The following is a 26,910-nucleotide window of genomic DNA, read 5'->3' on the forward strand; positions in this document are numbered from 1 at the left end:
GTTTTAAATTTGTGGGTTTTTTGTTGTTTTTTTTGTGGGTTTATTGGTCGTTTTTTGTTTTTTATTGTTTTGTTGTGTTTTTTTGGGGGGGGTTTGTGGGGTTTATTATTATTTTTTTGTTGTTTTTTTGTGGGTTTATTTGTTGCTTTTTGGGGGGATTGTTTTTTGTTTGTTTTTTTTATTGTTTTTTCTGGGTTTATTTGTTGTGTCTTTTGGGGGGGGTTGGAGTTTTTGTGGGTTTTTTGTTTGTTTTCTTTATTATATGTTTTGTGTTGTGCTTTTTTGTGGGTTTATTTGCTGTGTTTTCGGGGTTTTATTGTTTTTTGTGTGTTGTTTTTTGTGTGTGTTTTTTGTAGGTTTACTTGTTGCTTTTTGGGGGGATTGTTTTTGTGTGTTTTTTTGTTGTTGTTTTTTTGTAGGTTTATTTGTTGTGGTGTTTTTGTTTGTTTTCTTTCTATGTTTTGTGTATTATTGTTTTTTTGTGTGTGTGTTTTTAGCATCAGAGTTCCTGGATGGTATAAAAAGAGGTAATATTCCTGACATACACGACTATCATAATGTGAACAGGGAAATAAAAAAACCATATGCGTATCAGGATTTTCATGCCCAGCTCCAATCCTGGCCCCCATCATTGCACGGGAGAAGAATAAAGGCTCGGATCCCTCATGGCTGTTTCTTAGGGGATTGCTGTGACCTGTAGTCCCTGAAGCCATAGAGGAGCTAGTCCTTTCATAGCGCACACTTTGCATGTAAATCAGCATTCAGCACAGGACACACTGAGTAACAGGGCTGAATTTGGAAATCCTTGTGCTACTTCCCCATTAGCACCTCCCTGATATTGGACAGCCCCATACAGCCAGCCATGTGACAAAGAGCTGCACAGAGAATTGGAGGAGAAGCCACAGAGACGTGTGGGAGGAAAGATCTGTATATCTAGTAAAAAAAAAAAAAAAATCAAGATGTCATAAACCCAAATCCTCCGGCACTACATCACCAGGATCCGGAGGATCGCAGGATGCCAGGATCCGGCTGATCAGGACACTGTTTACATATTTGTTACATTTGTGTTTACAGATTGGATACAATGTATCTCCGGATCCATCACTTCAGTCCTTGGCTGCCGCTGGCAGGTAGGAGATGCTCCGGTTGTTTATCATGATAGATCATATTGGTGTTTGGGTCATTCCTTATTTTGGGTCGTATTTTTCTTTTTTTCCTTATTTCCAGATATCATAACCCCCCGTTAGTTCGCTCGGACAAGAAAATCTATTAGCCCCTAATATTCGTCCATGTAGCATTGTCATTGAATTATTCCGACTGCCTATGTGTGAGGCCTGCGATAGATGGCTGTGATACATATTCTGCCTGCAAAACATGGAGCCCCTCCTTCCCTGTGAGCCTACGGAGCATCACTTGGGGCTTGTTTTACCTCTTGCTTGTGTATGTAGCGCCAGCATAGTCCGCGGCGCAGTACACCGGTCACATCAGTCCTTGTCCCCAAGTGTCATTTCTTCACCTCTGATAAAACGTAGATCCAATACCCTAGGAATCCTATGAAATGTTTTGGAATTTACTGTTACGTGGAGCTGTAGATTTGGCCGCAAAGCTTAACTGCTAACCACTGTCCACCAGGGGCGGGCGTATCATTGGGGCAACAGGGGCCCAGGAGGTAAGGGTGGGCCCGCTAACATCTCCATAGCAGGAGGAATGGAAGAGATATTGGGATGTAAAGGGCCCATATATTGTTTTGATGTGCATCCGCCGGTGGTCCACTATGGTCGTACGGTTCAATCTTTAGTACAAGCCCTAAAATATGTGTAAGGCCAAGTTCAGACTGTGTTGGTGGGCACAGTCAGGGTAGATGCTCAGATACCCGTCCACCTTAGGGACCCATTGTAAAGAATACATATATCACACTGTGTCCGCTTCTTCGCACTTGCCCTATGTAATGGACAACATTGCAGTCATATACCGGTCAGACGGTATTTTTGGCCCTCGTCTGGTGTAAGGGTACGGTATACACCGGAAAATTCTCCTGACCACTGGTAAAGACACAGAAGAGGGCCCCTATAATAACAGAATATGGGCCAATAATGTGACCAAAAGCTGCTTTGGAGGTGGATGTGGCCAATGGAGTGTCCACCTATGTTCCACCATTGGTGACCGTAAACCTAGGCTTCCTTCATAACACTTTACGAGCACTACTATATTTGTATATACACTGGTTGGGGCTCATACAACCATTATGACGGTTATTTGCAAATCTGATAAAAATAAGGATCAGTTTTTATGGGCATTGGTGTCAGAACACAAGGAGGATCTACTGTGCACCGTAATGGAGATTTCCATCTGATCACAATTCGCCCATTATAGAAACAGGCTTGGGTGTTTTTTGCTTTTTTTCCTCCAGATCAGATGATGAAATCTCTGTATGTAACCCCAGACTTCTCTCTTTTCGATCTTGAGAAGTGTGATATATACTATAGGACACCAAAAATGAGTCATTTCCAATCTGGTGGTGCGTGAACTGGCAGCAGAATTTCAACAGATGTCTGCCATCTTTGGCCTCCTAGTTAATAACTGAGACTTTAGAGGCTCGTCGAAATTTCTGTAAGATGATCTTCTGCTTGAGAATCCGCCCTAACAGGATGCCGGGATTTGTAATGTTACACAAAGAATAAATTAACTGCGTATAAAAGGGTTTAGCCCGTGTTCTGAAAAAAAAAAAAATTGCAACAGGCTTGTAAGGATAAGAAACTTTGCAATTTGCTGGTTATTAAAAATCGTCTCCGTTCTTAATAACAGAGCGATTTTTAATTTAATTGTTTATTGATCCTTGTCTAGGTTACTGGCCACCACCGTTGTCTAGCAGCAGTGTCTAAAAAATGTGAAGTGCTTACAAGTTCTTTCTCATACAGCTTGTAAGCACTGGTCGGAAGCTGGCCGGAATCACTGGAGTTGACTCTTAGCTCTCAGTGGCACTGCGTTCCGATGCTGTAGCAGGAATGCTGCCTCATAAAGCAGTGTCTGAGAAAACACAGCAGTGATGTTGGAGGTCTAAACAGTCAATCTAGCAGCGGCGTCTGGTCCTCAACAATCAGGTGGAAAGGAGGGAGGAGCGGGGTAAACTATGAAGATGGGAATAAACCCATCTTGCCCAAGAGAAGAGTGTGTCCATGGGACTAAATTTAAAGGACAGAGGTTGTAAGAGGCACGTGCAACTGACAGCCCTTGACAGTGACATTTTACCAATATTTAAAGAGAACCCACCAGCACGATTTTGTGGTGTAAAGGGATGACATAGCTGTAAAGGGGCTGCAATACTGATTCTATTGATACCATTGGCGAAGAAATCCGCTTTGTGGTTCTGCTTTAGGCTATGTGCACACGTTCAGGAATTCAAGCAGAAATTTCCGGAGAAAATCCGGACATTTCTGCCAGAATTCCGCAACAATTCTGCATGCAGAATTACCGCGGAATTACCGCGGAATTACCGCGGAATTTGCGCGGATTTTCCCAAAAATTTCTCACTGCTTAGCCAGTGGGAAATCCGCGCAAATTCCGCAAAATTAATGGACATGCTCATTATTTTTCCGCAAAGCGTTTTTTGCGCGGAAAATAGCGCAGCATGTGCATTAAAATTGCGGAATTCATGTAAAATGATAGGATGCATAAAATATGCGGATTATTTGCGGATTTATAGCGTTTTTATAGCGCAAAAACGCTTAAAATCCGCAAATAATCCGGAACGTGTGCACATAGCCAGAATCAGCATTTGAAGCCTTCTGCTAATTGGACTTTGATGCACGGGGGCCGGACTGTGCACTGAGTCTTTTCCTCCCTTTCTCTGATTCCACGGCTCCTCTGCCTGCCTCCATCTTTGAATGACAGGTCACTGCTGAGATTTCAAACATAGGGGGAAGGTCAGTCACAGACAAAGTCGGTCACGGGCAGAGGGGTCGGGAAATCACAGACAGGGAGGAGATGACCCAGTGCACAGTCCGGCCCCTGTGCAACAAAATCTAATTGGCAGAAAAGTTTAAATGGTGATTAAAGAAAAACAACAATGCGGATTTCTTAACCAAATGTATCAATGGAATCTTTTACAGTGCCATCACAGCATTGAAGTTACTCTACGCTCCGTAATCGGACTGACAGGTTCTGTTTAACCAAGCGTGCCTCCAAAAACCATCAGACAGAGAGTGAGGTGGTTAGTCTAGTGATGTGAGGGATACACATTCACCTGTGATGAGGAATGCCCAGCCGATTAATTAACCATTCAGGAGTTGAACAGTTTAAATGTGTTCTGAGTCATGGAAGGGTGACGGCGCGCTGCCCGATGAAAGAAGGTGGCGCAACAGCAAGTATAAGTAGATACATTTTCTTAGAAATCTTCCAAAGACTAACTCGTTTTCGGCTCCTAACCAGAGCCTTCATCTGGTGAGTATAACTGTATCTCCTTATACTTGCTGTTGTGTCACCCTCTTTCTAATTTCGAGCCGGCACCCTTCTATGACTCTGAATCCAATGGCCCTCAGTCACTCCATTTCCTCTTTCTTCATCCATGCGTGATCTATAAAAAAAAAAACTTCTGTATTTCTTATTTACCTTTGTTTTATTTGACAATTGTATAGCTACTCTTATCAGCTCTTCAGAATTTAATTTTAGACTTTTTGTAAATAGGTCCCTTTGTCTTATGCTTGGCCAAGAGCCCGTACTTGTTGACTGATCACATCTATTACAAACGCAGTGACAAACTCGAAATTAATGTGAGCCATATAATACCACTATTACTGTTGGAGCATACAACAGCTGCAGGCTTATGTTGGAGTATTGTGCTGAGCAGATAGCAAATGGTGCTGTGTGAACTGTTACATCTTGATGATATGTTAAATACAGTCCCTTGCAAAAGTATTCGGCCCCCAGGAACTTTTCAACCTTTTCCCACATATCATGCTTCAAACATAAAGATACCAAATGTAAATTTTTGGTGAAGAATAAACAACAAGTGGAACACAATTGTGAAGTTGAACGAAATTTATTGGTTATTTTAATTTTTTGTGGAAATTCAAAAACTGAAAAGTGGGGTGTACAATATTATTCGGCCCCTTTACTTTCAGTGCAGCAAACTCCCTCCAGAAGTTCATTGTGGATCTCTGAATGATCCAATGTTGTCCTAAATGCCTAATGATGATAAATATAATCCACCTGTGTGTAATCAAGTCTCCATATAAATGCATCTGCTCTGTGATAGTCTCAGGGTTCTGTGTGAAGCACAGAGAGCATCATGAAGACCAAGGAACACAACAGGCAGGTCCGTGATACTGTTGTGGAGAAGTTTAAAGCTGGATTTGGATGCAAAATGATTTCCAAAACTTTAAACATCCCAAGGAGCACTGTGCAAGCGATCATATTGAAATGGAAGGAGTATCATACCACTGCAAATCTACCAAGACCCGGCCGTCCCTCTAAACTTTCATCTCTAACAAGGAGAAGACTGATCAGAGATGGAGCCAAGAGGCCCATGATCACTGTGGATGAACTGCAGAGATCTACAGCTGAGGTGGGGCAGTCTGTCCATAGGACAACAATCAGTCGTACACTGCACAAATATGAACTTTATGGAAGAGTGACAAGAAGAAAGCCATTTCTCGAAGATATCCATAAAAAGTGTTGTTTAAAGTTTGCAACAAGCCACCTGGGAGACACCAAACATGTGGAAGAAGGTGCTCTGGTCAGATGAAACCAAAATCGAACTTTTTGGCAACAATGCCAAACGATATGTTTGGCGTAGAGGCAACACAGCTCATCACCCTGAACACACCATCCCCACTGTCAAACATGGTGGTGGCAGCATCATGGTTTGGGCCTGCTTTTCTTCAGCAGGGACAGGGAAGATGGTTAAAATTGATGGGAAGATGGATGGAGCCAAATACAGGACTATTCTTGAAAAAAAACCTGTTGGAGTCTGCAAAAGACCTGAGACCGGGACGGAGATTTGTCTTCCAACAAGACAATGATCCCAAACATAAAGCAAAATCTACAATGGAATGGTTCACAACTAAACGTATCCAGGTGTTAGAATGGCCAAGTCACAGTCCAGACCTCAATCCAATGGAGAATCTGTGGAAAGAGCTGAAAACTGCTGTTCACAAACGATCTCCATCAAACCTCACTGAGCTCGAGCTGTTTGCCAAGGAAGAATGGGCGAGAATTTCAGTCTCTCGATGTACAAAACTGATAGAGACATACCCCAAGTGACTGCAGCTGTAATCGCAGCAAAAGGCGGCGCAACAAAGTATTAAGGTACAGGGGCTGAATAATTTTGCACGCCCCACTTTTCAGTTTTTTAATTTCCACAAAAATTTAAAATAACCGATACATTTCATTCAACTTTACAATTGAGTTCTACTTGTTGATTCTTCAACAAAAATGTACATTTGGTATCTTTATGTTTGAAGCCTGATATGTGGGAAAAGGTTGAAAAGTTCCAGGGAGCCGAATACTTTTCTAAGGCACTTGTATATATGTTCGGCCTTTGGGTTGATCTCGATCCATGGTGACTTGATGGATGAACGATCTGTAAGAAGATCTATATTGTGCAAGCCTAGATAGGTCCGCCAGGGTCTTCTCCACCGTTATCTTGATTGCGTCAAGCCCCAAAGTTGCTGGTCTTCATCTTCCTTGTTTCTTCTATTCTTCTGACCATGAAGTTGTTCTTCTTCAGTGATTGCTCTCTTCGTATGATGTGCCCAAAGTAGGCAAGTCATAGCTTGGTTATCCTTACTTCGAATGACCTGTCTGCCTTGATTTGCTCCAAAATGTATTTGTTTGTCCTTATTGTCATCCATGGTATTGATACCTTCCTTCTCCAGCACTACATTTCCAAAGCATCAATTCTTCTACCTTTCTTTATCATCCATGTTTTGCAGTTGTATGTTACCACAGGGAAAAAATTGCCAGGATTATGCCATTGGAGTACTGACTTCTAGTAAAATTCCTACACGGTGCCAATGGTTTTGGCATGTGGGCTGGGATTTGGCTCTACCTACTCATGATCCTTGGTTACCGTGTGCCAGTGACTACATGAACATGCCCCTTTGCCTTCACCAGGGTACATGACTAGGGCAGTAAAGTGAACTGCTTGCTGATTTTATTTTAATTTTTTTCATCCAACGCTTTGTAGGTAGTCCCTTCGGTTTAGAAATTGGCAGTGTTCGAGTCTACGCTCATAACCCGGCCGTCACATTGACATACCAGAAGATCAATTGTAGCTGAATTTCCACTGCAGTAGGAAAACCAGGACACATCATCTCTGATGTCAGTGACCTATTTAACTGGACTCTACCCCATGTTTAATATTTGCAGACAGTACAAGATAGGAACGATCCATGTAAAGTTCAAACCTGGTACAATGAATATAAATGGGCTACACGCCCCTATTAAAATGCGAGGTTTCTGTCATATAAAAATAAAATCTTATCAAAAGTCATTTCAGAACTTTTTCCACCTTTAATGTCGCCCATAATCTGTACAAATCTATCGATAAACAAACTGAAATTATTTTAGTTTTCACTCTCAAAATTATGTTGTTGCATAAGTGTGAACACCCTCTTATTCTGATTAACCCAATATAAATTTTAGATGTTCTAAGAGTATTTTCCTGACATTTTCTTAGCTACATTTTACAGCTAACGACATTGTCTGTAAACAGATGACAACACAGCAAAGGGATCTCTTTGAAGAAAGTTCAGTCGGGAGAAGAGTAGAAACAAATTTCCAATATATTGGATTAGAACGCTGTGAAGATGTCGTCGATATATGGCAGAAATTTGGCACAACTGTGACATTACCTAGAACTGAACATCACTCCATAAAGTAGTAAGACAAGAAGAAAATTGGTCCGAGAGGCTTCGAAAAGGCCTAGGGAAACATTAACGTAGCTGCAGGAATTTTGAGCAAGTAGTGGTTGATGACAGCAATCTCCTGTATTTTACATATGTCTGGCCTGTGCGGTAGAGTGGCAAGATGGAAACCATTTCTTACAAAGAGAAAGCCAAGCCTGGCTATGCCTTGCCAAAACCTACATAAAGTCTGCCAAAAGCATGTGAAAACTGTGTTATGGTCTGATGAGAAAGGGGTTGAACTTTGGCTGTAATTCCAAATGGTATGTATGGCACAAAGCCAATACTGCGCATCACCAAAAGAATACCATACCTACTGTGAAGCATGTTGGAGGCAGCATTATGCTCTGGGGTAGTTTTTTAGGCTGCAGAAAATGGGGCATTAGGTAATGTGGAGGGAATTATGAATAGTTCCAAATATCAATCAATTTTGCATCAAAACCTTCAGGCCTCTGTTAAAAAGACGGTGAGGAATTTCAACTTTCAGCGTGATAACAATCCTAAGCATACCTCCAAATCAACAAAAGAATGGGTTTGCCTGAAGAAGATAACACTTTTGGAATGGCCCATCCAGAGCCCAGACCTGAACTCAATTGAAAGACTGTGGGTGGCCTGAAGAGGGCGCTGTATGCAGGAGATGCCCTCGCAATCTGACAGATGTGGAGCTACTGCAAGGAGGAGTAGGTAAAGGATGCCAATTCTAGATGTGTCATGCGCCTACCCCAAAAAACTAAATGCTTCAACAAAGTATTAGTTTAAGAATGTTCATATTATGCAACCACACTATTTTTAGTTCTATGGTTTTCTTTTTCCATTTGAAAAAAAATATGTTTAGTTTGCTTTTCAATGGATTTGTATAGATTATGGGTGATATTAAAAGTTGAAAATGTTCTGGAATAATTTTTTTCAGATGGCATTTTAATATGGGTGTGTAGACTTTGTACATTCACGGTATATAAGGCTACTTTCACACTAGCGTTTTTTGCAATACGTTGCAATGCGTCGTTTATGGGAAAAAACGCATCCTGCAAAGTTGTTTGCAGGATGCGTTTTTGCCCCATAGATTAACATTAGCGACGAATTGCGACGGTTGCGCCGTTTTGTGGCGGACCGCCGGCAGGAAAAAACGTTAAATGTAACGTTTTTTGCTGCCGACGGACCGCTTTTTCCGACCGCGCATGCACGGCCGGAACTCCGCCCCCACCTCCCCGCACCTCAAAATGGGGCAGCGGATGCGCCGGAAAAATGCATCCGCTGCCTCCGTTGTGCGGCGCATTCACCGCTAGCGTCGGAACCTTGGCCCGACGCACTGCGACGGGCCGCATCCGACGCTAGTGTGAAAGTAGCCTAAGCCATCGATTCAGTGACTGGTCGCCATAACTTTGTTGTCTGTTCTATGATTTCTACGTAAAGCTGGCTTGTGCCGCTGTATTTTTCTTTTTTTTTTTTTATTTATGCGTAGGAATTAATTGCATGAATTGATGTGTTGTGTGAGTAAAGATTATACTCTCAGGAAAGCATGGAGGAAGAGAGAGTACTGGAGTGCTGACCAGATTACTGCTGTACTTCCCCTTTGCAGAAGGGACTTAAGGAACCTGTCACCCCCAAAATCGAAGGTGAGATAAACCCCCGATGTAGCCTGAAAGATGAGAAAAAGAGGTTATATTATACTTACCTGGGGGGGGGCTGTCCGATCTGATGGGCATCGCGGTCCAGTCCGGGGCCTCCCATCTTCATACGATGACGTCCTCTTCTTGTCTTCACGCTACGGCTCCGGCGCAGGCGTACTTTGTACTTTGCCCTCAACAGGGCAGACAAAGTACGCCTGCGCCGGAGCCACAACATGACTACAAGATGAGGACATCATCGTATGAAGATGGGAGGCCCCGGACCGGATCGCGACGCCCCTGGGACCCGAAACGAACTGGGACCGCCCCTGGGTGAGTATAATCTAGCCTCTTTTTCTCATCTTTCAGGTTACATCGGGGGCTTATCTACAGCATTACAGAATGCATTACAGAGTGCTGTAGATAAGCCCCTGATGCCGGTGGGCTTGGCTCATCTTCGATTTTGGGGGCAACTGGTTACCTTTTAACTCCTTTCCGCCGTTGCCAATTTATCATTTTTGCGCTTTCATTTTATCCTCTACTTCTTCTAAGTATCATATTATAATTTTCTGCCAAAATAAAAATATGAGGGCTTTCTGTTTGCAGGACAAGTTGTAGTTTTGAATGACCCCTTTTCATTTCATTTCCCCCATCCTGACAAAATGGGTGGGTGAGGGGAAAGAAAAAAGTTAACTTTTTTGAAAAGCAATTCTGCCATTGTTTTGTAGGTTTTATTTTTACAGCGTCTATTGTGCGTAACATAATTTTTCAGGTCCATACGAGTGTGGTGATTACAAACTTGTAAAATTTATTTAATGATGAGAAAAATTTGTTAAAAAAAATTGTTTGTGCACCCATTTTCTGAGATTCATGAGGGCTTGCTTTTTGTGTGCCATATTTGGGGCCCTTACAGTGTTTTAAGTGTTTTTTTACTCCATTTTTAGGGTGATATGCGATGTCTGAAAAATTACAATTTTGTTGTTTTTTTTTTTTTTTTTGCTTTAGGACTTTTAATTTACTGGTTTAGTCATGTTGTATTTTTAAATCAGATGTTTGTGAATGTGGTGATATAGATTTTTTTCTTTTTAATTTGTTTAAAAACGCTTTAATTTTTTTTTCTCAATTTATTTTTATATACTGCAATACTTCAATATTTAATAATATAGTGAAATTGACGTTTTCCTATGAAGTCCAGCCACAGGAGATGGTGGTGACAAAAACCATCAGCTATAATGGCAAGTTGTGGACACCCCATGATCGGGGGCAGTGAGAGTCTGGGGAAACCTGTGCACTGACAGCTAAGACTTTTCAATGCCTATGTCGGTGATTTGAAAGTTGTCATTTAAATAGTTATACAGTTGCAATGGGAGCTGGCTCTAGTTGCTGTAGATACCGGCTGTATAACACAGGTGACATCTGCCATTGTATAGAGTGGGCTGAGCATCTTACATGCCATGTAGACCTGTAACGCGGCACAGGGCAGTAGTCGTGGGCGAGGTACTGGTTTCTTAAGCCCCGGCAGGGCCGGCACGTTACATGAAGGATGGGATCTTGGCTGGGTGTGTGGACTTGTGCTGTGAGGGCACTACACCCTTGCAGGCCTCATATAACTTTTGTTGCTGGTGGACCAGGACCAGATGTTTTACAGCTCAAGGAGTGAGACCTCCAGATATTTAAAAACAGTTTTATTGAACAAAAAGTCTGATGACCACTATATGCATGAGATAGCGGGCAAATTTCTTCTTGTCTTACGTTTCAACTTTACGGAGCATTTCTATACATATTCTCTTCGTATTCTCTTGTTCACATCTCCACTAGCCCCACTTGCACAACCTAGCCTACTACAATATTGCAGTCCATGAAAGTTATCTTCTCCTCCTGTGGTTCACATTTGCGTTGTGCGGCGCTGCGTCGGCGACGCAACGCACAACGCAAATATGAACGCATGCACAAACGCTGCGTTTTGCGACGCATGCGTCACTTTTTGCATGGTTTTGGGCGCAGGAAAAACTGCATCATGCAGCGTTCCCTGTGCCCTGACGCATGCGCTGCAGCGACGCATGCGTCGCAAAACGCAAATGCAACGCATGTCCATGCGCCCCCATGTTAAATATAGGGGCGCATGCGTCGCCGCGGCTGCGCCCGACGCAGCCGGGAGCAGCGCAAATGTGAATGTAGCCATAAAGGGATGGTGCCAATATGGCCCAAACTAACTTGTTGATGCTTAAAGCGAACCTGTCAGCAGGATTTCGCTAAGTAAACTACAGGCAGTGTCGGGTTGACTGTGTTTAATACTGATTAAAATGATACCGGGGGTGATAAAATCCATCTTGTGGTTCTTGTGTAATCAGTGTTAGTTTTCAGTTTATGATATGCTGGTGCTCCTGGGCGGGACTGTAGGCAGAGTCTTATCTTCCTGCTCTAGGCCAGAGAAATGAAGGAAAAACCTGTCCACAGGCTGCCCAGAAGCACAAACAGTCTGTCTCTATGGTGAGGAACATGTTTGTGCTCCGAGGAGGTCTTGGGGCTGGTCTTTCCTTCATTTCTCTGGCCTAGAGCAGGAAGATAAGACTCTGCCTACAGTCCCGGACAGATCAAGGGCATATCATTAACTGAAAACTTCTAACACTGATTACACAAGAACCACAAGACAGATTTCTTCACCCCCAGGTATCATTTTAATCCGTATAACCATGCCAACCTAACAATGTCTGTAGTTTACTTAGTCTTAGAGCACCACTCTAGTGCTTTTTTTGTTTTTGTTTTTCAGCACTGGAGTGGTGCTTTTAAATGTAAGCCCGCTGCCCCCCCTTCTTATACTCACCTTCCGGCGGCTTCACCTTTTACCGACCTCAATCCTTTCCCGTGGTGCCATCTTGTGACAGATTCTGACTTCCGGCCAGTCAGAAGCCACTATGTCACAAGCTCTCAATAAAAGTCTGAGAGGCAGAACGAGGCTCTCATACACTTGTATTGAAAGGTGACCTCCGACACGCAGGCACTAGAGCGTGTCGGCAGCTCACTTTTTGCCGGAGCGATGCTGGAAAAGAATAAAGGTGATGACAGGCGAGTATCAGACAGAGGGAAGGGAACTTACATCTAAAGCACCATTACAGCTGTGCAATAACAAAAAAAAAGATGCTGGAGTGGTGCTTTAAGGAACTCCCGCCCAGGGCACTCTCTTCGTTCCACATACTGGACGTACAAGGACCTGTCTCCTGGTCCTCTTGTCAGTCCACTGACCTGTTTCACCTTGATCACTCTGTTACTCATTCAACACTTTTTTTCTATCTTGGTATTCAGGATCTCGCTATCCTCTCTTTCGGCCTCCTCTCTCGGCTAAGGGACACCCTTGTCACAAGGCTCCGGAGACTACTCAGTCCTCAGGTCTCTCTATCAATTGCTACACCCTATTTGACTAACAGGAAACTGTCACTTTCCCTTGCACTAGCCCCTCCCACTATGGGCTAGTCCCAACACTTAACTTTGTTCACCTACCGTCAAACTATAGACATTATCAACATTATTAACATCTTTAATGCACATGACAATTCATATTGCATCACAACAAGGTACTGCCCATGTTCCACCTTGAAGAAACAAGTATGTGTACACACACACACACACACACACACACACACCCCTAGTATGACTTCTAGTCAGTGATGCCAATAGTCCAGAAATTCATGGACCATGTGCAAAAATAGGGCAATCTTTCGACCTGTCAATAAAAATCATAAAACTGAAGATGTCCATGATTTTTTTTTTTTCTTTTCTTTTGAAGGTGACGAAACTTCTGCAGGTTATCTTGATTGTAATTTTCAGCATTTTACAGATTACTGTGAATACAGCTGATGTTGTCTTATCAGAATTATGGGCTGTAGACATGAATCACTTATAATTATAATCTTATTATATTTATTATTATTATCATTTTCCAATGCGTTCGTAAAAAATATTGTGCAATAGTTTGTCCATGATTATTATTTTCTTTTTTTTTTTAAGTAAGTTGTCAAGTTGGCAACCCTGCTGCTAGCATTTATTCTGTCCCTAAACTTCTATTTCAGATGGCTGTAATATAGTCGTGTTTTAGATCCATATTTCATCTACAAGTGCCGCACTTCGTGAGGTTCTACTGAACTAAAATAATGACCGTGGAATTAGGATTTATAGGGTTCTTTGAGGAGCTACATGCGGCTACATTACAGGCCTTAGCTGTCTTTTAAAAAGAAAAACGACTCTGGTCTTAGGATGTCTCCACATGGGCTCCTCAATGATGGCACATAAAGTAAGGCCTGAAGGTCATGCTGTCCTTCTTCCTACAGGGATTAAGAAGGGTGACATCTTTACTTTAATTTGCTTTAGTAAAATAGAATCAAGATGAAAATTTCCCTCCTGGATTCTGCCTCATAGTAGAGCATTGTGACGGGCGTGCAGCTGGGCTACTCCCAGGCCGCTCTGTTCTGCAGCTTGTGAAGAACAGGTGGAGGTCGGAGCGGGTGGGAGAGACCACAGCGTTATAGAAGGCTGATTGTTATTAAGTGTTCTGTGGTCAGGAGAACATATTGGAGATAGACTGCCAAGAGACAGGACTTAGGTGGGGCAACGCTGCACAGCAACAAAGCGGCCCGCCACGGATCAAAGACTAGATGATTTCAGCAGAGCACAGGGAACAGCATGGTCCAACCAAAGAATCACAGTAACACATTGTGGGCCACTGCACAAAGATTCTACAGATGGGTACACTTTCCTGTGTGTTTTCCTTCCAACATTCAAAAACGAGGTTCAGGCTTTATCGTAGAAAAACCATGGCAAATTCAGAAACCTCAGAACACCCCAAGTGCCAGGCACAGACGCAACTTAAATTTCCGGCCATAGTCGCCTCGTAGAGTGGCTGGCCTGTACCTGGAACGTTTCCCGTTAGTAACAGCCATAGTCACCTCGTAGAGTTCCAGGTACAGGCCAGCCACGTTTCCCGTTAGCGCCAGCCATAGTCGGACCATAAAGTGCCACCTACTGCCACGCCAGGTGCCAGTTATAGATGTCTTTCAGATTGCCAGCCATGTATTTCCATAGCGGGCCAACTATAGCTGCTATGATGCCAACCAGATGCCCCTTGTCGGCTTTATCTACGTCTGTTAGCCTCAGATGCCATCTAGATCGGCAGTATTAGCCCCCCATAATGCTATTTGCAGATGCCGCGAGGCAAAATCTCCCCTCAAAATATCATCTACAAATGCTCCTCACATTGCGGAATGTCACGGATGATGCTCCACTGGTCCTGGCCTCCAGGGAGAAGATGGCACCCAGGACAAAAGTAGGTATTGTTCTTTGTAGATATTTTCCTTACTTTATTCATTTATTTCATAGCATGAATTGGCAGATGACGACACAATATTTTGTATTGCCTTCCGGGTATTTTCTTTTCATTTTGTCTTGCTCTTTTTCCAAACTGAAGCTGTCCTAGACCCGTCCTTTAGAAGACTTTCACCCCAAATGTTCACATTTTAGTAAATGAAAATTTAGAATCGCAGCATTTGATTATGTTCTTTGTTGTTTATTACATGTACTTAGTTCAATGTTGGCACTTATGGATTATGTTTAGAGGGTTGGATGGGTTTAAAATTAGAGCGGGCAACTAGTAAGATTTTGCTTCTACAGTACTACAACAAGTGCAGTAAAGTGATCATCAGCAGTTTGCTCTGGGTTTGACTTGTACTACGCTACACATGAGGGTTTTGTATGTCAAAGCATACTTAGTAAAGTAGTATTCAGCTCACCCTTGTGGGATTCTCAGCGGGTTTCATGTGACGGAGCATGAAATTTTGATTCTGCTGGACATGGAAGCAAGGTGCACAAGTGTAGACTTTGTTAGAACGCTTAAAACAATGGCATTGTCCTGATATGCCAAATGGGCATAGTTGTAGGTTTGGAAGGTGAAAAGGGATGAAACGCTGGACACGTTTCAAACACAGTGTGTGTTCATCAATGCGAGTTGCCATTGTTTTAAATGTTCTAATAAAGCCATAATTTTTACCGGAATTGGATCTTCACCTCCATTTGTGCACATTGTATATCATGGACACAATTGTCTTAATCTGACTTTCGTTCATGTGAGATTTTTGTGTATTTTTTAATATGATTACTTAGTGGAATCTCTGTTCTCTTTCAGTTCTCCTCGTCCTCACGATGGATGTGACCAGTGGACAGATCAGAATCCAGCCGATCCCTCAGTATCCGGTTATTAGTGGATCTGTTACCCTGAGCGTTACTGGGATTACTGACAAACTCGAGGCTGTTATGTGGTATAAAGGACCAGATAAAACTCCTCAGTATCAGATCTTGACATATATTCCTGGTAATAATCCTACATTGGTTAATGGAACTCTGTACAATAATCGCACCTCTGCTTTCAATAACGGATCATTACACATCAAAGATCTTCGTGTCGCAGATGGGGGGAATTATATAGCGGCTGTACAGACGGTGGCATCAGCAAAGGACGTAGGTGTGACCCTGACCGTCTACGGTGAGTATCATTTACCAGAACAGAATATGTTTCACTTTCTTGTCCCAAACTACTGTTCTAAGTAACAACCTGCCACCTTTTCCACCCCCAAAATTCTTGCCAGGATAGGGTGTATTTTTCCAGTATAATCTTCAGTAATGTCTTGGGTGACTTTGGCCACGACACAAGTCATGTAGCAAAAGATGGCTCTATGCCCCTGGTACATGACAGCATTGTGCATCTGACCGGAATCACAAGTACTGCGGCTGTGACAAGCAAGCCTCAAAGTCCAACTGACTTTTTGTGACTTTTGTGCCATAGTTGTGGTTCCTTGTGGTCCACATTATGCTGCACATTATTGATAATCCTTATGTATATCTCCAAGCCATGACTTTAAGTATATGACCTTGGAGAAAATTGGTCCCAGGCACCATGTTTTGAAGAGAATGGCTTGTGAGCGAACATGTGCTCTGTCATGCATGTTTTTTGGGGGGGAGTGTACACATACTGGAGACTAACACCCAGATGCAGTCTACTGTGTCTCAGTGTAAATCTCCTGTAGTCGTATACACCCGAAAATGATGGACGTTTGCTTTGCCGACACCATTACAGTTTATGACCTGGTCGGCGTATACGTCCAAATACCATTTTACGGGATGGTTGGACATGAGCCCTGATGGGGCAGCTAAACAGGTTCCTGAACACAGTGTCAAAGCACCCTTAAATTGAGGTCTGCCCTTGTGATGTTCTGTATCCTACTGCAATGATCCGCGGCCACTGATCTGGTGAAAGCGAATTAAGTTGGTGATCTCTTTAACCACTTTAAATAACTGACGATGCAGCGCCCCAGAGTCCTGGTCGTTGCAGTAATGTCGCTCTGCCACTAAGGGGAGTGATGTTATGTCTGATTGCACTAAAGGAGTTTACCTGACCAGGTATCACAAGCACACATTACACTTCACACTCCGGCCACTAGGGGGAGCAAAAGGCACTATGTATTAGGCTACTCCTCACACTGGTAAAACTAGGGGTCGGATAGGAAGTTAGAACAGAACGCAGCCTGGGAGAGCTCCAGGGAGGACCTGTCAGGGGTGGGTTCCTGACAGGGGCCTATCAGAACGATTAGAAAGCAACGGGACCGCGCTTACAGTACCCTAAGGAAGGACAAGAAGAGAAGGATATTGTGGACAGTGAGAAACGAGATTAGAGCACAAAGGAGAGCCAGTAGGAGTCGTGCCCCGAGAACGGCAACATCCTACTGAGGCGCGCAGCCGGTGACCGGAACACCGAGGAAGTAACTGACTCTATGCCTTACTTCAAACTCCGCAGGACAGTTAATTATAGGTTGGCTGTCCACCATACATCACCTAAGCAGACATAGGGGGCAAGCGTGGAGAGGGGCGTCTCTAGGGTCCCAGAATAGCTCCGAGCCTTCCCATCAAACGGGTGCATCCTAGCCAGATAAACTTGGGGGACAGAGAGAGAAAGAACGAACGAAAACAGAAGTTGTGAGGACTATCCCGAATGCTCTGCAGGGAAGGACTACAACACACAGGCGCTAGTGGTAGGCACTGATTTCCACCTGCAAAGGGAACTCTGGATGTGCCTTCGGACCGGCCGGTCTCCGACAGCCCTGTTAACTGTGCTCTAGATTGCGGATCCCGAAGCCTTCAGTAAAAGGTAAAGAGACTGCAACCTTGTGTCCTCGTTATTGAGTGCACCTCACACCATCGCCACCTACACTACTGGGAAGCCCTGGGAATATACTTCACCTGTGGGAAGGTATACCATCTAGCTGCCATCACATCACCCCAGTGGACCCCAAGCAGCCACAGGTGGCGTCACGAAACCTTAGCCGACTTTCATCACCCTTTCATTGGACGCCCCTTAGCAGGGTCACGGACCGGGTCCAGCCACCGTGACAACCCCAGAACTGAGACAGAGAGGACCGGTACCGAGTAACCCGCGGCCCTGCATCTGGGGGTGCTGCAATGACATTCCCTTTCAGAGCAGTGAGGTTGATTTTAGGGTTTGGTCCCGTTTCTGTTCTCCATGCCTTCTGTATTGTCTCCTTTTCAATGTGTACTGACAGTGCGCTCTCTTGCTGACTCGTTGCTTTACTTTAGACCCAGCGAGGGAGCGCAATGTAGATGACCATTCAAAGGAATATCACACATGGAGCGTTTGTCAAAAACCAACAGATCAGTAGATCAGGGACTAGCCCAGGCCCTGAAATGAACATCACTGGTAACACTTGTTCAGGGTAGCAACAGCAGCTGGAGCAGTAACTGAAACGCCAACCTCTTGATGACTTCCCTGTTTTTTTTTTTAATTTGTTTCATAGAAGTAACAAATTAATAAAAAACCCAGAACATAGAGCGGATGGCATTTTTAAATGAACCACATTAGAAATATGGTTAGATTATTAATTACCAGACATTTTGTATGAAAATCGCCTTTGATTCCTGACAATCCCTTAAAGGAGTTTACTAATTTTCTTATTTAAAAAATGTGTTGGATGTGATTTTGTGCCACATGAATATTAGTATTACACGTTCTCCTCCACCTTCCTCTTAGGCTGCCGTCACACTAGCAGTATTTGGTCAGTATTTTACATCAGTATTTGTAAGCCAAAACCAGGAGGGAGTTGGTGATAAATGCAGAACTTGTGCATATGTTTCTAATATACTTTTCCTCTAATTGTTCCACTCCTGGTTTTGGCTTACAAATACTGATGTAAAATACTGACCAAATACTGCTAGTGTGACGGCAGCCTTAGACTGCACAGCTCTCTTCTCAAAATGTGTACTGATGGAGGATTATATGACCAGCCCTATCCTGTAGTCCCTCCAGTTTAAAAAAACAAAAACAAAAAAAAATTTGTGTGACGGGGTATGGAACAGAGCAGGAAGAGACACCCGACCGATAAACAATCCAACAAGATTTATTGGAGCAGGGAACTGGGACAACACCAATGAAAGTAATTCTGCAGCCTCCATAATTAGTCCACAGAAAGAGAGCAGATCCGGGGTCACCTCATGGCAATCCGACTCCAGAAAAATAGAAATAGTCCTTGGGTGAATTCAATGGATCCAGCAGATAAGGGACACAACACGGTCCCACATGGCAGTGAGTCGCCCACCAAGGCAGTGGGGTACTTGGTACCAGGTGCAGTCGCAATTAAAGGAGTGGTCACGGTGGCAGCAACCCGGTCCATGGCCTGGGCGCCCAAGTAAAAGGGACGGTCTTTAAAGGGGTTGTGGAAATAATGAAAGTTTGACACCACCTGTGGTTCTCGATCAGAGGTGACCGATGCTGCTTAAAGGGGTTCTCTGGGGGCGATGGTGCTGCAGCAAAGATGATGTCGCTTCCCACAGGTGAAGCAGGATCCCCAGGGCTCCCAGTGTGTTTGGCAAGGATGGTGAATGCCGGCAAATAAATGGAGGACACAGGGTTACAGTCTTTACCTGTTTTACTGGTGTTAAACCGCCTCAGTCCAGGGTACCGGCAACAAGTGTACATGAAGTCCAAGCAGCCTGAAGGCAAGTGGAAATCCCTTTTGTCAGTTTGGGAGCCTCCCACTATGTGCTGGTCTGTAGTCCCTTGCTGCCTGTAGTTGTCCAACAAGGTCCTCTTTTTTTTTTTTTTTTTTTTTCCCCTGTCCAGGGACAGTACCTGCATGGTTGGCAACTTGTGCTGTCTCTTTGGGGTCTCTGTCTACGGTGACTCCGGGCTCTGATTGCTGCTGTACCTCAGGTGTTATGTGGGCAAGTCCCTTTTAGTTTCCTGTCCTCTGGTTCTGCCATGGGACATTTAGTTCCTCACGACCTTGGACTCCCGGTGCCCGGTTTCTGCACTCAGCTTTGAAGGGGCCCAGTCGCAGCCCTCCTCTAGCTCCTAAGTCCTTCTGTGCTCCTTCACTGTCTGCAACTGGAGCGCCCCATCAGGGCAAGGGGGTACTCGGTACCGGGTCCGGTCAGCTCAAAGGGGGATGTTACGGTGGCTGACCCGGTCCGTGGCCCTGGGTTGTCCGTATAAAAAGGGAAAGGTCCTTAAAGGGATAAAGTTAATGTTCGTGACACCACCTGTGTTATTCGGTCAGGTTGACTGACCCTGCTTTAAGGGGTCCGCTGGGGTGATGTTATGGCAGCTGGATGGTATACCTTCCCACAGGGGAAGTATATCCCCAGGGCTTCCCGGTCTGTAAATGGTGGTATAGTGAGAGGCGCAGAGAAGAACGAGGACACCAGTATGACTGGTGACTTGAGGCTGTTTATAGGGACTCTAGCACTCTCTGGCCTCTGAGGGGTGCCACCGTGCCTCCTGGGTGTAGGTGCGGACAGGTAATGTAAAGTTCAGCTGTCCTACCAGTCTCTGAAGTAATGCATAGAGGTCCTTACTACCTTGGTGTCCCACCTACCAGTGTTCTACGCTTCAGAAGGAGGCAGCCTGTTCGGGGCTGGTCCCCTTCTGGTATCCTTTACTTTGCTTTGACTACCTTCACGCTCGCTGCAATACAAATCTGCCTTCAAAATGTCTCTTTCTGGGAGCTGCAGTTCTGAGGGCATGCACATCTCCGTGGACCCTCTGTCCTCCTCAGACTCATGTCTGGAACTTTCTAACTCTCCCTACAGACTACCAGTTATATATGTATGGGAAGTGACCGAGTAAATGGGATCAGATGCTCCCCCTAGTGGCCTGGAGTGTGAATGTGTTGCATTTTTGTGTTATCTGGATGCAGTTATCCTTTCTTGCCTCTGAACGTAGAATCACTCTCCCTGGGAGGAAAGCAATGCCACTGTGATGACCAGGACCCTGGGGTGCCACACTCCCGCCCTGTTAAATATATATTAATAGAATTGACTACTTATGGTGCCAAAAAACAAGCCCTCGACACATATTGAATCAGGAGCACCATATAATGCTCCATACAGTTCATGATGGGCCCCATAAGATGCTCCATACAGACATTTGCCCCATATAATGCTGAACAAACGTTGATTATGGCCCCATAAGGCAGTGCGTCAGGCCGACGTACCGACACATACTGTGAAATCACAGCACAACGGGGGCAGCGGATGCAGTTTTACAACGCATCCGCTGCCCCATTGTGAGTTGCGGGGAGGAGGGGGTGGAGTTTCAGCAGACATGACGCACCAAAAAACGTTACATGTAACGTTTTTTGGGCCGATGGTCCGCCAAAACACGATGCAACCGTCGCATGATGGTTGCGACATGTGGCAATGCGTCGCAATGCGTCACTAATGTTAGTCTATGTGGAAAAAACGCATCCTGCAAACAACTTTTCAGGATGCGTTTTTTCTCATAAACGACGCATTGCGACGTGCGTCATTCGACGCAAGTGTGAAAGTAGCCTTAGATGCTCCGTAAAGATATTTGTCCCCATATAAAGCTGCACAAACATTGATTATGGCCCCATAACATGCTCCATGTAGACATTTGCCCCATTTGCTGTTGCTGCGATTAAAGAAAAAAAAAATCACATACTCACCTCTCAGGCCCCCGGCACTTGCTATATTCACCTGCTTCCCGTTCCACCTCCGCTGGCCGCTGCTGCATCTTCCCGTCCTCTGCACTAACTGTTCAGGCAGAGGGCGGCGCGCACACTAATCGCGTCATCGCACCCTCTGACCTGAGCGTCACTGCAGAGGATGGGGAAGACGCAGCGGCGGCCGGCGGCAGTGGAACGGGGAGCAGGTGAATATCGCACACTGCATTATACTCACCTGCTCCTGGCACGGTCCCTGTTTCCCTGGCATCGACAGCTTCTTCCTGTATTGAGCGGTTACATGGTACCGCTCATTACAGTAATAAATATGCGGCTCCACCCCTATGGGAGTGGAGTGGGGTCCATATTCATTACTGTAATGAGTGGTACCATGTGACCGCTCACTACAGGAAGAAGCTGCCGGGAAACCAGGGACTGCGCCAGGAGCAGGTGCGTATGATTACACAGCTGCTGCTCCAACTCCCCTGCCGACCCCTGGGAATGACTCGAGTATAAGACGTGAGGGGCAATTTTAGCCTAAAAGAATGGGCTGAAATTCTCAGCTTATACTCGAGTATATATACAGTATGTTGAATATGGAGACATGCTGTTAGTCTTTCCTCCGCATCACTCAGCTATGATTATGTGGACAGATTAGAGATGGGCGAGCCCAAACAGTCATATTCGGGGTCCGCACCGAACACCCAGTGTCCATGCACGTACCCTGAACATTGACTTCTCAAGGAAGTCCGAGTTAGTGTTCACGTTTGGCACCCTGAACATCGGGTGTTTCCCGCGTTGTCATCTGTGTGACAGCGGGAGAAACACAGATGACTCTGATGAACGGTAAGTTAGTTACTGCTGGTCAAAGAGTTGCAGTTCCCATGGTGTTATCTGACAACGTGAGGCAGCAGCTGTGACCGGTGGTTAAAATGTTACTGTGGGTCACATGCATCGGCTGATGAGAGAGTACTACTCCATCAGCTGTCACAGATAACAGAGAGAGCAGGCCCCACTGATGGGGAGTATTCATCAATGAGCACTGCTGCTATAAATTAAAAAAAAAAAAATAGAAATTACGTGGGGTCGTGTTTTTTTTTTTTTTGTTTGTTTGGCAACAAGCACAGGAAAAACACGACAGCGGGGGACTGCAACCCTCAGCTGTCAGCTTTATCATGGCTGGTTATCAAGAATAGAAAGGTCCCACGCAGTTGTGGTTTTTTTTTTTCAAGTATTTAAATAATTAAAAAAAAAAAAGCTTGAGGTATACCCCTTTTGTGACAGCCAGCAAAGCTAAAGCAGACAGCGGGGGGCTGATATTTACAGGTTGGTAAGGGGCCATGAATATTGTCCCTCCCCAGCCTAAAATTAGCAGCCCACAGGTGCCCCAGAAAAGGCACATCTATTTAGATGCTCCAATTCTGGAGGTTTGCCCAGCTCTTCCCGCTTGCCCCACTGTGGTGGCAAGTGGGGTAAAAGGTTTGAAGTTGATGGATGTTTTATAGCAGCTGGCATCAAGCCTAGGAGTTAGCAATGAAGAGGCATCTATATGTCGACATCATTACGAACACCATAGTTAGATTGTGTTTTGTTTTTTCTTTTATTTTTTTTTTAACAGCCAGAATAAAATCCTTTTAATTGAAACAATGATACTCCTTTTATTTGAATTAAAAAAGCAGTTATACTCGCCTTTTACTCCTAATCCACTGAAGCCCATGTCCCCTGTAAAAGAAGAAAAATAAACCAATAGATCACTCACCTGTCCGTGGGACAGATATGGATAATCTTCTTGTCAAAGATCCGGATGATTTAGATAGAGGTCACATCAGAGATATGACTTCTATCCACGCCAGCCAGCTGACACTGAGGCAGGAGCGTAATCGCGCTCCTGCAATGGGGTAGCACTGAGCTTCCATGAGAAAGGTCACCAGAGTTCATAGCCGATGAACCACCGGTGACCTCACTTATGGGACCACTCGCTGTGTGAGGGCTTTCGAATTGTGTGAAGACCATAAGACTGCTCAGAGAATTTATCTACTACAAGTCATTTATTAGGTCAAACCCATCTTTAAAAAAAACTATAAAACTTATTCTATATCTGACGGAGTACAGAAAAGGGACTGTTCACAAACACTCCAGCAGAAGAAGAAAGGAGAAAAGAATTCATTCAGCCTAAGACCCCTCGTCTGTTTAAACAAAAGATGAAATATTAAAGTTGCTCTGCAGATGAAGAACTGAGATATCCTGTCTAAGGTTGATATGAGGAGGAGGGTGGAATGGCAAAAATGTTTCTATATTATTTTACTTTAGTCTCTATAGTAGCACGGAGGGATGTGTTTATCTTATATGTCTTGTTTTTTCCATCAATCTAAATCCAAAATTCATTTTATGAACAGTTGACCTATAAGGTGCACCAACAGTCGCTTCAAGACCCAAAAATCAATGTTTGGGGCTATGCCATGGGTAGGTTGTGCATGCAACTTCTGTACCATTTCAATGCAAATGTGAAAGCAGCCGTGTACATGGATATATATATAAAGGGGTTGTCCGGTCCAAACTGGTAAGTCTGCATACACTTGTATTGACCAAGGGTGTGCCCCATCTAGAGACGAGGCCGTCCATTGAGTGTATGGAGTGAACCCACTGCCAATAGTCGGGCTCTGGCCGAGAGTATGTATAAGACATACATAGACACCCAACCATTTGATAAATGCTTTCCAATATTCTTGGGATTGGCTGACCATCTACAACGTATGGTAGCCTTCCCAAAAATCCCAAATCGGTGGAGATAAATGTCTGCTCGCTAGAAGTGTCTGGTAGTGGTTTACTCCACTCACTCTCACTTTCGAAAACGCATCACAGTAGAGGGCCCCTGTTCAAGAACAATATATAGGCCCTTTTAGAATCTATGGAAACAGGAACACATGGGCTACTTGCACAGTGAACAAGTCTGTATGATCATGTTCACACACCACCAAGAAACCTGAAGACACAAAAGAGAATAGTAAAACCAAAAACACTCAGTTTGAAAAAATGTTGCAGTAATCCGCAAGTGCTAGTAAAAGATGTAAAAAACAGGGTATTTGGTTGATACGTTTTTTGCAAAAAATGTATACTAAGCTGCTCTACCAATCTTCACGGTATACCCTTATCAGAGCAGTCCTAACTAATGTATGCAATCCCTATCTGATGTATTTAAAAACCTGATCATCTGTATATAACCTGTGTGAACAGGGTTCAGAGAGGAAAAATCCATGTGTGCATACAGGGTAGAACAGCTTTTGTGCAGATAGCCCAAGAGGAGTGGTGGAACTCCCCAGTCTTGTAGACACAAGAGAACAATTATGGAAACAGGAACACATGGGCTACTTGCACAGTGAACAAGTCTGTATGATCATGTTCACACACCACCAAGAAATTAGAATCTAATAGCTCATATTGCATAGAATTCCCCCTGCATTGGAGGTAGAAGTTGCCCCCTCAAATCTTGGGTCCTTGTGTGGCTGCATAGTTTGCATCAATGGTATGTCCGCCACTCAAAATCATGAAAATTTTGTGAAGGCGAGCTTTCTCGAATACGGGAGAGATAGCTGATGGTCAAATAAGCAGTCAGTTTGCAGCTATATTGGGTGTAGGAGCACCTTTTAGACGAAATGCTGAGACAAGAGAACCTCTGTACTTTCTCAAAACTCACGTTTTCATCTAGAATGAGAATCCCACCATAATATTCTTCTGCATGGAGTTGATTTACCAAACTTTTTTTTTTTTTTTTTGTAAATTTCTCATATTAAATTGACCAGTTGGAAATGAGACTACGCACAAAAATATAGATATTGTAATCATCTATGATTGTTTTATTATTCGTATACATTATTTTTCATCCCAGTACTGGGTCTAAGTAACGCTAAAGCAAACTATATATGAATAATTTCTGTCCCCATATTCCTCTTCCTTCATTTACAGAATTGGTCACAAAACCTAAAATCACAGCGTCCATCATCCAACCCATGGAAAATGAGTCATTCACCCTAACTTGTAACACCCAACATGCTACAACCATAAGGTGGACCAGGAATGGTGCCAGTGTCCCTTTGGGATCCAAATTATCTGGAGATAACAAGACTCTCACCTTCTCCAGTGTAAAACGAGGAGACGCAGGAGAATACCGGTGTGAAGCTCGGAACCTTGTCAGTGACAATACGAGTGATCCGTACACAGTGACTGTGGCCTGTGAGTATACTGGTGAACAACATGTTTCCTATATAACATAGTTACAGACTGCAGGAAAACACTGAGTAGTCTGATTTGCAGCTGTCTTTTCCATCTATCTCCTCTGTTTGTAGGGTCAGCAAAGATAAGGAGACTAGGGCACCCAGCAGGAGCTACAGAATCAGACTCCACAAAGAGATTTTTTTCCCAAGGTCATGGAGATAGGAGCTTTATACAAAAAAAATAAGAGCTTAGGCTACGTTCACATTTGCATTGTTGGGTGCAGCGTCGTCGGACGCATGCGTCATGCACCCCTATCATTAACATGGGGGGCGCATGGACATGCGCCGGTATACGTTGTACTGCGTTTTGCGACGCATGCGTCATATAGACGCACAAGACAGGGCGCAGAGGACGCTACTTGTAGCGTTTTCCCTGCGCCGAAATTCTTCATCTATAGATCTTATGACAACGCATGCGTCGCAAAACACTGCGTTGTTTATTTGCGTTGCTGGTTGCGTCGCGTCGCCGACGCTGCGCCCCGCAACGCAAATGTGAACGTAGCCTTATTGTGTGTATATTCTATTTGTAAAACTGCATTAGAAAGTACATTTATTCATACCTAAGGGTCAGATAGTACATGACTGTATACAAAAAATAAAATGGGTCATTCTCCCCCCCCACCCACACACACACACACACACACACACACACACACACACACACACACACACACACACACACACACACACACACACACACACACACACACACACACACACACACACACACACACTGGTCCCCGATGATTTCTGCTTCTTGGTCTTTTCGAGACACCCCAGAAATGGATGGAAATACTATCTGAACCACTTTATGTTGTGATTACCCTTTTCTGCCATTAAATAGGGGTTTTGAGACTTTTCCAGGAAAAAGAACTACAGGGGACCGGGTAAGTATCTGGATGGAAGTTATTGGGGTTCCTGGAGGGTCTTTTAGTTTTGTCATGCCAGTCTGAACCCTTACAAAACTAAACTGAACCATTTTTAACTTTTACAAATTTTGAGTGTGGAAGACAAAAAGAGAAAGGTTCTGCAAATTAACGATCTATGAGTCGGTTAAGCTCATCATACACAATTGATAGCTGTTGGTTGAACAATGCTTTTGCTGATTGTT

At 44.1% G+C, this 26,910-nt stretch overlaps 1 protein-coding gene across 1 annotated transcript in view; it reads left to right on the forward strand.

Moving 5' to 3' along the window:
• The first annotated feature begins 864 nt into the window (after positions 1-864).
• Positions 865-26,910, forward strand: part of LOC138651348 (carcinoembryonic antigen-related cell adhesion molecule 8-like) — a 65,511-nt gene continuing 39,465 nt past the window's right edge. Inside the window, exons 1-3 of the mRNA XM_069741462.1 lie at positions 865-1,130; positions 15,684-16,040; positions 25,492-25,758. Coding sequence (XP_069597563.1) covers positions 1,085-1,130; positions 15,684-16,040; positions 25,492-25,758 — 670 coding nt within the window. The 5' untranslated portion in view covers positions 865-1,084. The remainder of the gene's footprint in view (positions 1,131-15,683; positions 16,041-25,491; positions 25,759-26,910) is intronic.

The sequence above is a fragment of the Ranitomeya imitator genome, chromosome 10, assembly GCF_032444005.1.
Source record: "Ranitomeya imitator isolate aRanImi1 chromosome 10, aRanImi1.pri, whole genome shotgun sequence".
Classification (NCBI taxonomy): Eukaryota; Metazoa; Chordata; class Amphibia; order Anura; family Dendrobatidae; genus Ranitomeya; species Ranitomeya imitator.